Source organism: Bufo gargarizans, chromosome 3 (assembly GCF_014858855.1).
Source record: "Bufo gargarizans isolate SCDJY-AF-19 chromosome 3, ASM1485885v1, whole genome shotgun sequence".
Classification (NCBI taxonomy): domain Eukaryota; kingdom Metazoa; phylum Chordata; class Amphibia; order Anura; family Bufonidae; genus Bufo; species Bufo gargarizans.
The window spans coordinates 295,535,868-295,551,587 of NC_058082.1; the positions used below are offsets into that span (position 1 = coordinate 295,535,868).

The 15,720-nt window shown below is 42.4% G+C and overlaps 1 protein-coding gene across 1 annotated transcript in view; it reads left to right on the forward strand.

The window, feature by feature from the left end:
* Positions 1–14,834, forward strand: part of PTP4A2 (protein tyrosine phosphatase 4A2) — a 30,984-nt gene extending 16,150 nt beyond the window's left edge. The window contains exons 2-6 of the mRNA XM_044286520.1: positions 6,330–6,956; positions 10,114–10,206; positions 11,146–11,276; positions 12,080–12,154; positions 12,522–14,834. Coding sequence (XP_044142455.1) covers positions 6,861–6,956; positions 10,114–10,206; positions 11,146–11,276; positions 12,080–12,154; positions 12,522–12,624 — 498 coding nt within the window. The 5' untranslated portion in view covers positions 6,330–6,860 and the 3' untranslated portion in view covers positions 12,625–14,834. The remainder of the gene's footprint in view (positions 1–6,329; positions 6,957–10,113; positions 10,207–11,145; positions 11,277–12,079; positions 12,155–12,521) is intronic.
* Positions 14,835–15,720: the final 886 nt, after the last annotated feature.

Genomic DNA, 15,720 nt, shown 5'->3' on the forward strand with positions numbered 1-15,720 from the left:
CTTCAGCAACCTTCAGTTTTGGGAGGAAGTATAGAAGGATCCACCTCCTGCTGTCTGACTGCCTAGATGCTGTGGTTTGCTGTTGACTGCCTTTATCTATAGCAGGCATGTCCAAACTGCGGCCCTCTAGCTGTTGCAAAACTACAACTCCCAGCATGCCTGGATAGCTGTAAGGTATCCAGGCATGCTGGGAGTTGTAGTTTTGCAACAGCTGGAGGGCTGCAGTTTGGACATGCCTGGTCTAGAGGTTTAAGCCACTGAGACTTCCAATTCCAGACTTTATAAAGAGAGCCTATCTTTAGTCAGTGCTGATGTCTCTTGGTGTTCCGGGGTGCTGTCTACACAACCTTTTGTGGGATCTCTGCAGTTTGGGTGCAGAAGCACACGGAAATTCGTGAAGGTCTTCTGTGTGTTCACCTGTACCCATGTGCAGGTGCCATCAGAAGTGTAACGTGGTCAATACAAAGAACTAGCGCCAGATTTATTCATCCAAAGTGTAATTTGGACATCAGTACAGGAAAGAGTTCTTTACGGTTAGGCTGTCAACATTCCCATACACCTGCCCCACGGACGGAAGTTCGTGTGAATGAGCCCTAACCCTGTAGATCATGGATCAGCAAACTCTGGCACTCCAGCTGTTCCCAAACTGCAACTCCCAGAATCTTTTTCACTTTTATGGGAGTTAAAAGAAAAGCCAACTATGTGTGCATGCTGGGAGTTGTAGTTTCACAGTAGCTGGAGTGCCGAAGGTTGCTGATCATTGCTGTAGATGGTATAAGCTCAGACAGGCTGCCTAGACCTGCACCTGATTTATCACATTGGCTCAGGCTGAATGATTCTGGTGCAGGGGTAGACACTGTGCTCTGACTCTATACCAATTATTGGTTGGCTTACTTTCAGACAGATCTTTACGCCAGAATTGTGGCAGAATTTTGGTCCAAAGCGATCCCACCACTTCAGTATCTGCATTTCGTAGACCTTTCAGCTGTTGCTGCCTCTACTAGGCAAGCCAGTCCGTGCAGCCACCGGTTCCTGTCCAGCTGCGTGATTTGGGAGGCATCCAAAATAAAGGTAGTAAAGCAAGACTTGCCTGTACTCTGAATACTTACAGGGGGTGGGGGTTTGAGACTTGGAGGCTTAAATTCTTGGCCTCGTTTTTTCTCACATGGACTTTGTGGCCCTATTCACATGTCACTGATCCTATTAAATTGGAAACCTGATTATCCAGGTACGGGCTGCCTCTGTACAACAATTAAATGACTGCCGTTTCTTTTAGCAGAGGCACAGAGTTAAAGCGTACCTAACCTTTCAACAAACTTTGCATTACTCAATAGTACACTGTGTATACTTTAGAAATCTTTCTGTCTGATATGACTTCTGGCATTTTTAGCAGTTTTCTCACGTGAATGCCGAATGTCTAGTTTTTCAGTTCTCCCAGAGATACCGGTTAGAGACTAGCTGCCATTCACTGCACACAACGTAGAGGAGAATCGGTTTCATACCCCCACTACTAGAGCAGCAACTGTGAAAGTGCCCCTACACTTCCAGGTAGATTCACATGAACAGATGATGATTAGGAAGCAGAGGCAGAGCCTCTGCGCTTGCACCACTACTTGGAGCAGCAGCTCAGGCACAAGATTGTCAGGACCAGGGGAGATCTCTGGCCCTGTCAGTCAAATGGCATGGTGGCACTTCTCCAGCATAAGGGACAGTTCCCTGCAGGTGAAAAGCTCTTTGCGATGAATCGATTTTACTGCTCAACTCTAAATATGATCATTTAGTGAGCAGCAGCCATCCAAGATGGAGTTCTCATTATTTTCAAAGACAGTCATTTTAGAAAAGGGAGGGGTTGGGGGGAGAAACTGCTTAGAACTCTAGAATAAGATTTTTTCTCTGATAAGATATATTACAAAGTTTCTTATGGTCACTTATACTATTGACTTATAAAAAGTTGGTGACCATTTAACTTTCTAATCATTGTAGGTGAACCTTTCCAATCTATGCTTGTACAACTGTGAAGGTAATACTTCATGATGAAGCTTGTCAATAATACAATGGGTAAATCTCCTTCTGCTGTGTGATTTATATCCGTTTTGTATCTGTCGAGGAACAGACTACTGGAGATATGGTATCCAGCATAGCTGGATACTGCCGGATTCCTTTATCAGAACAGACTACCAGAGTTACAAAATGTATGAGCCTAGCTTTCTGTATTGTTGTGTCCTCTAAGAATTTGGCAGTTAAAGTGCATATTATACAAACAGTTTCTCCACCTAGACTAGGGTCGTATGTATGGAGACTTCATTTTCACCCAAGGCTCCATATTATTGTGCCTCTGTATGGCCCAGTATACTACAATCTGTAATACAGCATGCAGTGAAACATGCCACTTACCGATTTTGTATGAATCTGTGCTTATATCTTAGGCATTTGGAAGTAAAGTATGGGCTCATAAATTTCTATACATCAAAATTCGCTTATGCTATGATTAAGCATGCAGAGTGCAATTGAAATGTGTAGGAGATTGTATTTTAACTTTGTGATATGTGTCCTAGGACAGTGTTTCCCAACCAGTGTGCCTCCAGCTGTTACAAAACTACAACTCCCAGCATGCCCGCACAGCCAAATGCTGTGCGGGCATGCTGGGAGTTGTAGTTTTGCAACAGCTGGAGGCACACTGGTTGGGAAACACTGTCCTAGGATATAATAAACTTGGAATTTTAGCGAGGTGCTGATATCCCAGAATTTGGATGTATCACTACCTGGGAACCAGCTCTGTTTTGAGCACTGCAATATACCGTAAATTCATAGTATTCTGTGAGCTAATCTTTCTGCTTTTTATATCATAGATTTCCATTGATGCCCTATTGACAATCTTCACACGTGGATGCATAAAGAAGCACTTTCTCAAAAATGTGTCTTCTCTGACCTGTTGGAAAGGTACATGATGTGAACTGTAGTAAAGGTAATCTTCATCCCAATGATTGTATTTGAGTTATAACCTCCCTTCTGATCCTCAGCTGTGCCATGTGACCAACACTCTTATCTCCAACTGACACAGGACAGGAAGTCAGTGACTTCTTTAGTCATTCCTTTGAGACTGACATTGATGCTCCCATAGGAATACATGGAGAAACTGGCCTCCTGTCCATACATAGGGTGCTGTCTGATTTGGAGTGTCAGTGCTGGTCACATGACACAACTGAGGTTCAGAAGGGAGGTTATAACTCTTACTCTTATAACTCTAAGATTACCTTTACTATAGTTTATATGTTGTACCTTTCTAACAGGTCATTAAATACAATTTTTGGTGGAAGTGCTTCTTTAAAATGCAGCGACTGAGCGTTAAGTGAATCATGTCAGGTAGAATGATTCCTGGCCACCATAGCAGAGTCTTTGCTGTAAGCGGCCTACTCACTAACCTATTAAATCATTAACTTCTTAGTGTGCCATTGACCCATTACAGTTTCATTGTTGCACTTCCCTGTGGTTCCATACCATAGGTCATTGCTTGGCTGCACATAGCTTGTGCTTCTGAGAACTGCTGATACTCTTTGTATCTGTTCTGTGCAGATTCTTGTTGGTGACCCTTATCTTTACAATGTATTTTGAGATATTTAGTGTTGAGCTCCATTCAGAGTCTCTGGAGGGTGTTTGCTGATAAAAGTACCTCTTCAGTAGCTTCTAATTCCTTTTCCCTTTAGTGCTTTTGCTGATCGCTGGTCTCTTCCTTTTCTTGGCTGGCATTTTTCAAGGTTATATATAGCAGTTTGTGGTATGTACTAATGTGCTTTGCATAGAGCATTGCTCTTCGGGAACCTTTTAAGTGCTGTTCATGAATATGTGTACATGTGACAATGTAACTGGTAAAGGAATTAATTCAATGTCAAATAAAAAGCTTACACCTATAGATATTCCTGCTGGTTTCTAACTTTGTGACCATCATAAAAATTTGAGCTGGCTTTATTTTATGAACCTACAGTATACGCCCAACTTCCCCTAATGGTTACCTACTTGGGGTTCTCCATTTTTACCACCCAACTTCTGCCGATTAAGTGATTAAATGCCATCAAGAGCCACGACGGATACTACATACAGAACTACCTCTCCAGATGCCCCCTAACAATCGTACTCAATGGTCTATGCCAGAGCCAGCTTGGTCAAAAAAAATTGAGATGAAATGTAAAAACTGACTGCTCCAGTCTTTGGAGCAGGGAGGCTACCTGCCCTGTCAATATGACTGGGAGGCCAGCCCCTCTGCTCCGAGCACCTCATTTACATGTAGCTAAAAGTAGGAATTTCTCTGCATCGTTGAGACCATTTACAGAGAAAGGACTAATTTTAATCAACTATCAACCGTACCAAGCAGTATGCCTGGTTTAATATGGTTCATCATGGTAACAGATGCTCTTTAATAGGGGCTTTTTTTGTGACTGATAACAATCTCTTTTGGGAAGGCTTTCCACAAGGTTTTGGTATGTGCCAATTCAATCGAAAGGACGCTTCTGGGGTCAGGTACTGACTTTAAAACAAGGAGGTCTGACTCACAATTGGCATTTCAGTTGATCACAAAGGTGTTTGGAGTTTGGGAATGGGTTCTATGTAGGCCGTTAAAATTTTTCCAGACCAAGATCATCAAACATTGTCTTTTATAGACCTCACTTTTGCAGAGGGCCACAGTTATGCTAGAACAGAAAAGGACCTTCCCCAATCTATTGTCACGAAGTTGGAACCCTACAGGTGTTTCAAATTTCTGTGTGCTGCACAATTGGCAATACTCTTCAGTGGAAATGAGAATAATAGCCCAAATGCTGGAAGAACAGCTCCATACCATATCCCTTCTCAATACCTACAGGAATGTGCCTTCTGTATTTGATGGTTCTCTATGCTGTGTCAAATGGAGATCTGTCCATTGGACTTTTAGATAATGAAATTGCTCCAGACTCCAGTGGCCACATGTTTTACACCACTCTAAGGCTCCATTCACACGTTCGTGGAATGGGTCTGCATCCGTTCCGCAATATACGGGACGGGAGCAAACCCATTCATTCTCAGTGGATGTGGACAGCACACTATGTGCTCTCCACATTTCCGGGGCGCGGCTCCGGAAAAAAATAGAACATGTCCTATTCTTGTCCGCAAGAATCATTGGTCAGACGGCCTATTACACACACACACATCTTGTTATATACACCACACAACTATCGGTCTGTTTGGAGAGAGAATTACTTGCCACATGTTTCAGCTCTAGACAGCACCTTTCAGTGAATTTGCCTGGCCCACTGCTTTGTGGCGTAGTCATAGTTGCTTATTCACAGCACTTACAGACCTGTGCAGTTTTACCAAATCTGAAGAGATTGCAATGGGCACAGTATGTTCTGTGCTGTAGCACAGCAGCTATTGATTACTGCATGAGCAGTGTAACAGACATAAATGGGTAGGTACTTGGGTTACATCACATTGCATAACTTTAGGTGTTATCTGCGTTTGATGTAAATTTAAAGTGACACTGATAAAAAAAAATAAACATTAAAATTTGTGACCAGATATTCATTCCTGAAGTAGAACACTACAGCATCCATCTAGATGTTGAAATGTATTTTATTATTCTAGATTAATAAACTTTATTGGTCAGGAGGCCTTCTGAAGCATGGAAAAAAAATGTATGTGTGTAAGATATATATATATATATATATATATATATATATATATATATATATATATATATATATATATATATATATATCCCCTGTTTGATGCAATATCCAGTTAAAATCATTAATCAAAAGTATGTGCAGAATTTTCTGAGATTTTTTTTGGGGTCATTTACAGCTTTTATAAAAAAAAAAAATGGTTGATGCTTTCAGAATGGAAGGGAGGCCTATGGTCCCAACACATTTAACAAAATTCATGCCAAATATAACTGAAATCTTCACCAACTAGTAAATGCATAGATTTCAGTTTCTGGCGGATAGACGGCACAAGATGCGACACAATTATTAAGAGGTCTGCATCTTTTAATTAGTTTGGCTCCGCTTATTGCAGTGGACATTATACGATGTTTGTTAATGTGTTGTCATGCTTGAGAAAGACCTGCATTATGCTGGATAGTAAATTGTCTGGAAATTTTAACACCCAGATGGTTGCTGCTACTTTTTATTTATTTATATTTTTTATATATTTTTTTACTTGTCTGACTGTGCCTTGCATCCAGGTTTATGAATGCTTGCAGTATGCTGTGGCCTTTGCTTTTTGCAGCTATGCATATCTCACCGCTTAATGCCCTTTTAATTATGTCCTAAAGGTGTCTTTATTTTCCTCTGTTGCAGGATTACTCTTGGAATATATGTCCAACATTTATGGCGATTCGGCGTGTATGGACAGAATACTGCCAGGCTCAGCACAGCGTTGGTGCAGACAAGTGAGCAGAGAGGCTTCTCCACTGACATCGTAGGCCCCCACCTCCTAGTCGGCTTCAGAAAAGCATATGGGAGTTCTTATTTATTGTCCCACCTCAAAGCTGAATATTTTTCACTACTTCAGTTTTCCTTTTGTGAAGGGGAAATAGTCACCTTTCATGAGTGCCTCACTGTAGTAGAGACCTTTTTGGTTGCAATATATATCCATTTCCCTCCTAGAAGTAATGTGAGAGGTTTCTTCTGGATGCTCTTGTGCATCCCAAAACTACTTATCTGCAAGAAATAAACATCTCTCATTTGGAACTTTGCAATAAATATACCTTTTTCACCTGCAAATATATATATTTTTTTCTTTATAGAATTTTTTTAATATTTTGCTGTGAATTTTTTCAGATTTTTTTTTTTTCTTAAATAAACCTTATTTTTTTTAAACTTATCACAATGAACCGTCCAGCTCCAGTGGAAATATCATACGAGTGTATGCGTTTTCTAATCACCCATAATCCAACTAATGCCACGCTCAACAAGTTTACAGAGGTATGTAGTAGTGAACGGGTTCCTTGGGGTAGGGGAATGTTTTAGAATGATCGTTACAGAGGCTCGTCCAAAATGATGGGTTTTCTACAGATTGAGGGGCATCTATATAACGTCAATTTGTGACTAAATTATCATGACAGAGTTTGACTAATTACTGTATACTTTCCAGCTTTCTTTGGTGGTTCAGTTTCTCTGAGATTGGTCTGGGAAGTGACACCTATACACCAGGCACTGTTCTGACAGTGATTTTAGGGTTTTGTAAACTTAAAGGGCTATTCCCATATTGCTAGAATATGCCATCAGTGACAGATGGGTATAGGTCCCACCTGTAGAACGTGCATGAACGAAGGAGAGCACACTGCACAAGTGCAGCCACCCTCCATTCACTGCTATGGGAGTTCTGATAATAGCAGAGTGCTGTCTCCGTTATTTCCACCAGTCCTATGGTAGTAAATGGAGAGGTGGCCGGACATGCATGGTGTGCTCTCCATTCACTGCTATGGGAGTTCTGATAATAGCAGAGTGCGGTCTCCGTTATTTCCACCAGTCCTATGGTAGTAAATGGAGAGGTGGCCGGACATGCATGGTGTGCTGTCCATTCACTGCTATGGGAGTTCTGATAATAGCAGAGTGCTGTCTCCGTTATTTCCACCAGTCCTATGGTAGTAAATGGAGAGGTGGCCGGACATGCATGGTGTGCTCTGCATTCACTGCTATGGGAGTTCTGATAATAGCAGAGTGCGGTCTCCGTTATTTCCACCAGTCCTATGGTAGTAAATGGAGAGGTGGCCGGACATGCATGGTGTGCTGTCCATTCACTGCTATGGGAGTTCTGATAATAGCAGAGTGCTGTCTCCGTTATTTCCACCAGTCCTATGGTAGTAAATGGAGAGGTGGCCAGACATGCATGGTTTGCTGTCCATTTACTGCTTTGGGTCTTCCAAAAATAGCCATGCAACAATGCACAATGTGCTCTCCTTCACTTCATGGGCTGGATTCCAAACGTAGGCACAGTTCCCAACTCTGGGACTCGCTCTTATCTGACATTGATGGCATATCCTAGTGATATATATCCTAGTGATATTCCATCAATATCTAAGGTGAGAATGCCCCTTTTAATGCAACTCTATAAAACCATAGAACCACTTATGCTGCACGTTTTAGCTCCCCTGCCAGCCCCCTAACAATATGGTGAATATGTCCTCTAAAAAGTTATGCTGATTTTTATAATAAAAGTAGCTACATTTATCTGATCATGTGATTAGAGACAAAATTGACTTTGTATGGTGAAAATACAGACAACATGATATCTTGACTGCTCCTATGGTAATGTAGAGATCACATGGGGGCCTAACTAGTTCTACTCAGGATCTAAACAGGACAGAACGTGCTGGATAATCTGGATTACAACCTGCCCTTAAAGTGATGACTATAGACTTTAGTGTACTTCCTGAAAGATACTTACACTCCTAATCCATGCCAGACATTTCACATATAAATACTTCAGCTAAGTTCTGATTTAAAGGGAACCTGTCATCACCTTTATGCTGCCCATACTAAAGGCAGTATAAAGTAGAGACAGGTGAGTGGATTTCAGCGTCTGTCATTTATAAGTAAAAAGTAAGTGGTTACCGAGAACCAACATCACAATCATTGCAGACTGGGCCTGGAGAAGAGTCCCGGCCACCTGAGAAGAGTCCTGGTTATACATGACTTCCTGCTCTCCTGCCCACCCGCTGATGACGGACAGTCTTCTACCTAGTTTTCTCCCCTTCTCTAGGAGAGAACTGCCAATCAGCAGCAGATGGGTGAGAGAGCAGGAGATTATGTATATCCAGGACTCTTCTCAGGTAGATCTGACTCTTTTCAAGGCCTGGGCTGCAATGATTATGATGCTGGTTCTCAGCAACCACTTGCTATTAGCTCATGAGTGACACACCGCCGACATCAGCATTTCTGTCACTAGTTTATGCTGCCCTCAGTGAGGTTACCATAAAGTTGACAGGTTCCCTTTAAACTTCATGGTATGGCCGATGTAGGTTTTCTGACTGCTGCTGTTAATGATTTATAGGGGTTTACCCAAGGCCCTACTATTGACCTATCCTAAGGATCATTAGGGGTCCAACTCCAAGTTGGGAGGTGATTGTCCGTCATTTTATCAAACCATTTAAATTTTTGGTTAGTGGGGGAGATGTATCAAATTTGGTGCAAAGTAAACTGTAGAGCACTTTCCCATTTATAACCCATTGAGTTGCTGCTTTCAATATTCAGAAGCCTTTCTACAAACTAAATATGCAGTTTGCTTGCTTTAGGAACCTAGTCCAGTTTTCGTTTGCACTAGTTTTGTTATTCCCCAGTGTCTATGTGGTCATCTAAGAAATTACTGAGTAGAATTATTAAAAGGGGTTTTCCCATAACTCCTTACACTCCCTATCCAGAGGATAGGGGATGTGTCCAGTTGGTAGGGGTGCCACGTCTGAGGCCCAACCGATCAAGAGAACGATTGTGTGTGTTGCCCAATTTGAATGGAGTGAGGGGCATGCATGCACCCTTCTCTATGGGAGATGGCAGCCCCATGGAGGAACATGGCCTCTCTTCTCTTGATCAGCATGTGCGCTAGTGGTTGGACCCCTTCTCATTGGACACTTGCCTCCTGTCCTGTGGATAGGGGATAAGTTGTGACAACCTATATAACTACTTTAAAGGGAACCTGTCACCGGGATTTTGTGTATAGAGCTAAGGACATGGGTTTCTAGATGGCTGCTAGCACATCCACAATACCCAGTCCCCATAGCTCTGTGTGCTTTTATTGTGTAAAAAAAAAAAAAGTGAGTCATATTTTACTTGTGTGACCAGAGAAGAGTCATATTTTCAAGCTCTGACTCATCTCAGGTTTATTTGCATATGTATCAATGGGGACTGGGTATTGCGGATGTGCTAGCGGCCATCTAGTAACCCATGTCCTCAGCTCTGTACACAAAATCCAGGTGACAGGTTCCCTTTAATAACTGATATGGACTCTTCCTCTTAGTAATGATTATTACCGAACAGTTGTAATATTAACCATTACCGTTTTTAATGACCAATAACTGCTTGAAATTGTCCTATACTCTTTTAGATACCCCTTTCTTGAGAAATTGCTGTTTTTCTTTCTTAGGAGCTGAAGAAATATGGTGTCACCACTCTAGTGAGAGTTTGTGAAGCCACATATGACAAGGCTCCGGTAGAGAAGGAAGGCATACAAGTCCTAGTGAGTGTTTCTCATTCTGTATGAGTTAAACTGTATTTGGAATACTAGACCTGACTGCAGAAATACTGGCGTTCTTTAAAGGGTAGATGTGGAATTTTGCATTGGTCAGCAAGAGTTATGAGCCCTAGGAGCACTAGTTTGACACCCTTTTCTGCTTCAGTCCCTCCCCCTTGCCTCTTAATTGACAGGGCTAGTCTCCTAGGGGTTGCTGCTCTCCAAGTGCCGACAGCTGTATTCTCCTGCCAGTGCACAGAGACCTGTCACTTCATGTCTGTGCTCTTTCTCCTGAGACGAGAAGAACGATGATGATCGTTCCCAGATCACAACCTTGTGTAAAAGGCCCTTTAGGGTACAGCCACACGGTCAGGTTTCCTGCTGCAGTGTTAGACACCAGAATCCGGCGTAGATTATAATCTCTACTTTTATAAAGGACAGATACAACTTTTATTTTTTTTTATTCGCTCCTGCTTCTAAAACTGCATCATGAAACCTGACCATGTGGCCATACCTCAGTTGCTTTGTTAGCAGCCCCCCTAGTGACCAATGATGCTGATGGTAAACCCTTTTATGTCTCTTTACAATAAGTGTGAAGGTGGCCAAACACCTTAGATACCTGTTGGGTTGACGTCTGTTTATGGTCAGTGAGGATGCGACCTCTAGGAGCCTTGCCAGTCCTCAGGATGAAGGGGCCGCAGTGCTGGTTTAGCACTGTCTTCTCTGCACAGCGACACCCTTGGCCACCCACTGTGCAGGAAACTGCAGCATGTCCTCATTCAAGTGAATGGGACCGACTGCTGTTTCCTTTACACCTGGGGTGAGTCATTGTGCAGGGAAGTCTTTGAAGGGGACACTGTGCTGTTTTTACAATTGGTTTATTTAATTGCAGTCTTTATTTTTATATGCATTTTCTTTTCTTTTTCTAACTTTTGTCACATTTAGGACTGGCCGTTTGATGATGGAGCACCACCTCCTACACAAATAGTGGATGATTGGCTGACTCTCTTAAAAAACAAATTTCGTGAAGAACCCGGTTGCTGCATTGCAGTACACTGCGTGGCAGGACTGGGCAGGTGGGTGCATTGTTACTGCATTTATTATCTGGATATTTTGGGGAATATGTCTATCTGATTATACCATTTGACACTTTGTAGCCCCCCTGTATTCTTTTTGCTCCTTTTTTGGCTTGTATGCCCCAAGCACTGTATTGTAGCTCAGGATAATTTCATGCTGGCCACTATCTGGATGGGTTGTAAGATAATATCAGTAAAACAAATGAAGCAGCATCTGGTATGTTTGTGATGGATAATTGTTGTGCCATGGATCTGTTTAATTAGCATACAGCACTTATTATTCTGAGCTGGCGGGCACTGCCTGTGGGCACAAGGGGCTGTGAATGTTTGTAGAAGGGCATGTTGCAGGACCCAGACTGGCAGCTTGCTAAGATGCAGATGATAAAGTGCCTGGCAGCAGAAATGGAGAGAACTGCAGGTTATGAGCTGTGGGTCCAGGCTACACTGATTTTGATACTTATTTTCAGTTGAGCCGGGCTTTAAAGGACATTAGCAGAAATAATCTACTCTGGAGTAAGGTATGCACAGAACTTTAACCCTTCACAGAATGCTCCTTTGTTACTTGACCTACTTTTCGACTTTAGACCTTGCCAAATAATTTCCGAAAGGGCAGTCAGGCTATGTGTAGCAGTAGTCTTACTGCACAGTATTGTGGGTAGAGCTGGCAGTAATGGGTGATGTGATGAAACTGTTGGTTATAATCCAATTATTTATGCTTTTCTGGTGTCTGCACCTCTGGTAAGCCCCAAGGATCCAGTCTATGAATTGCACCCATAACTAATCTCTGCTCTGTGTCCTTCCAGGGCCCCTGTGCTGGTTGCTCTAGCACTGATTGAATGCGGGATGAAGTACGAGGATGCTGTGCAGTTTATCAGGCAGTAAGTGAGCTCATTAACCGCCTCGCTCTTTTCTTCTCCCCCCTCCCTGTCTCTGTGACTTTACCTCCTGAGACCTCCATTCCTGGTAAACAAGGCTCTGCAAAAGCTGCTTGTTAAACCATTTTATTCAGGGAAGCGAGTGGACCTACACCACCCAGGCTTATCGGTGGTTGTATAAGCCGTGCATTCTCAAAGTATATGTGCTGGTCTTGTATCATAAACTCTACATATGTTTCCTTTATCTATTATAAAATGCTTTGCTTTATTATAACTGCTCATATAGTCTTGATTTAATATTAACAAATTAGAATTTTAAATCTCTTTAGGTCGTGATTTATGCATTGTTGTCTTTGACTCCCACCGCTAGGAAACGAAGAGGAGCATTTAACTCCAAACAGCTGCTTTATCTGGAGAAGTACAGATCCAAGATGCGCTTGCGAGTCAAGGATGCCAATTGCTGTATGCAATAAAGTTGAATGGAAACGACCACGCCGAGCAGACTCTTGGGCAATGGATCAAGTTGAAAACCGTGATCAAGATCAGTAGACTGGTTTCGCCTCCGTCCCCACCAAATACAGAAATACAATAAGTGCCACAATAGGCAACAAAATCAAAGCAGGTTTCTGTACATTTTCTCCTCAAGCTTCATATTACAAGATAGGCAGGGGAAAGAATATAGGTCCATGTGCAATTAACCTTTTAATGTGATAATGTAACAGGGGAGAACTACCAATTTCAGCTGCCTCAATGTATCTAGGCCAGGGATCAGCAACCTTCGGCACTTCAGCTGCTGTGAAACTACAACTCCCAGCATGCAAACATGCTCGGCTGTTATTCTAACTCCCATAGAAGTGAATGAAGCACTCTGGGAGTTGTAGTTTTTGAACCGCTGGAGTGCCAGAGGTTGCCGATCCCCGATCTAGGCTGAAGTATTAAACATTAAGGCAGCACAAACTTGTATTTTAAGGACAGGACACAGAGCACATAGAGAAACACCTGTATTTTGGCTAAGCAGGAGGATACTGGGGAAGTTGACTGGACCAAATGAATGTGAGGCTGGCTTCTTTTCTTTGAAAATCTTTAGCTCAGGTGTCGGTGGACGAGCTGTATATTTCTCGGTCATTTGTTTTTAAGCAAAAAGACTAGTTTGTCTGCTCTGCCTACAGCAAGGGATGCAGGCGATAAACGGGAGTACTGCTCAGGGCCCTTTAACTTTTGTCTGCTGCCACCATGGCTCTAATAATGCTTGGTTTTAACACTGCCTCTAGCCTTAAGCCAAATCCTTTGCTATATGTGTTTTCTATGGGAGCTAATAGTCCAAATAACATCTAAAATCAGTCTTGGAATCTCCCCCTCTCCCACAACAGTCTTACAGTCAAAATGCCATTGCTTAAAAGCTGATGCCAAACCATGAATGCATTTTGGGAATCTTAGAACCGCAGCCACATTTTGCACTGTATCCAAGCCGATGCTTTAGACTTGGCCAGCAAGTTTATGTGCATATTTTTATATATCAAGCCTGTCCGTTTTCTCTCCCTCCACCTGCATTCCCCCTGCATTTGTGCAATTTCTAGCTGAAGTCTAATATATCAAATTTGTAAACCCCCCCCCCCCCCCTTGGAAGGTGAACAGTCTAGTTTGGGGCAACAGAGCTTTTTATTATCATTTCTAGTCACATTCAAATCGCAAAGAAGGTAAAACTGCACAAGAGAATTCAGGGGGTTATCCAGGATTATTATATCGATGTCCTGTCCTCAGGATAGAACATCAATAGGAGATCGGCAGGGTTCCAACTCCTGGAACTAGCACGATTAGCTGTTGGAGGAAGCCATGGCGCTCACTGGTGAGCACTTTGGGCTTCTCACAGCGCCGTACAATGTATAGTGGTTGTGCTTGGTATTGCAGCTCTCCCCCATTCACATGATTGGCGCTAAGCTGCACCTAGGCCGTGTGACTGATGTATGTGGTGCCACATGGCCGAGGAAGAGCCCCAAGTGCTCTGGAGTGGTATGGGGTCCGGGTGTCGGACCATTGCCAATCTGATATTGATGACCTACCCTGAGGATAGGACATCAATATGAAATTCTCAGATAACCCATTTTGGTTAATATTGGAAAGCTGCTTTATTGTATTCCAAGTCAGGAACACAATCCTGTAGTTCAGCCTGAATTGTCGGGGCTGCTATGTACATTAAACAATGCAGAATTCATGTGCCTCAGTCTCCTAACCCCAGTTCCTTGACGAATACAAGATTGTATCATATGTGCAAATACATGAGTTTTAATGATTCAGTGATTAATTTCACAGTTTTAAAACCTTATGGACTTGAAAGAAAATATATTGCTGCTCAAAACATTCATGTGGTCTGGTCCTACGCTGGCTGCATGTTTTATACAATAACTATGCCCAATATGAATTATAACTACTCCTCTCCCTTGTACTTCAGACAGTAGGAAATGTTGTGCCTAAATCTCCCTTTCTTCCCACTGGTGAGGCAATATGTCATGCAGGGGTCAATTAACAATTGTATGTCAAATGTAACTTTGTACACCCTGTTTCCTGTTTCAAAGATAGTGGCTGAAGGAGGTGCCGAGACAGAGGTGATCTAAGTGTAAATCATTAAGTGCAAGAAATTTCCTTGATCTCATGAAATGTCAAATAAAATATTTTACACATTCTATGCTTTGGTTTGTCTTTTTTTTCATTTTTACAGTATGCACACCCTCTGGTTGCAGATATGAGCATTACATCTCAATGATTTGGAAACTGCTCTTTTCTATAATATAATAAAGATCTCATGCACTGTACAAAGCCATGTGCATGGAAGCTGTAAGGGAGGTCCAGAGACCCGGTTGTACTCTGTACTAGGGATGCAACGGCTGTATAAAAATCCATAGATCGCACATCCAGATGTAATACATTGATCTATTGCTGTTAAGCAAAATGTATGAACATGAATGAGGTTCTTAATATACATTTGATCAAAATGCATCAGCCAACTTGTTACCTTTTTCAAATGGGTCCCTACACTAATTTAACACAGGACCGTATAGCAACCGCAGCTCCACAGAACCCATGAAGGGGGGGGGGGGTGATCGATCAACCTGACAGCATCTCTGCTGCCAGGCTAAGCCCCTTGGCTCTGGGCCACCACACCTTGCAGCAAAGCAATGATGGCAGCCATTTTTCATTTCAGTAGTACCATGCCATTGAAAAACAAAATATTTTGTAGCACTCGGCAGAGAAATAAAACTCCTATATAGATAGTTAATTTGTCAGTTTGCTGCTGTGAGGGGAAGATGTTATCGTGGGGGGGTGGTACTCATTATTATAATAGTATGTGTAGAATTTGGATAACATTGTGGTGGCTCTGTTCTCTTGTTAGGCCTATGTAAAGATGCCAACAGTAGAGCATTGCATCGATGTGAGATGCTCTGATTGCGTGACAGGGTTTAAGTGAACGGTCTGACGTAAAAAAAATTAAAGGGCTTCTGTCACCATTTTTATAGCATTGGAACAGGCTGACCATAATCCTGTGCATTGCTCAGCAGACTTGATTTGTTTTG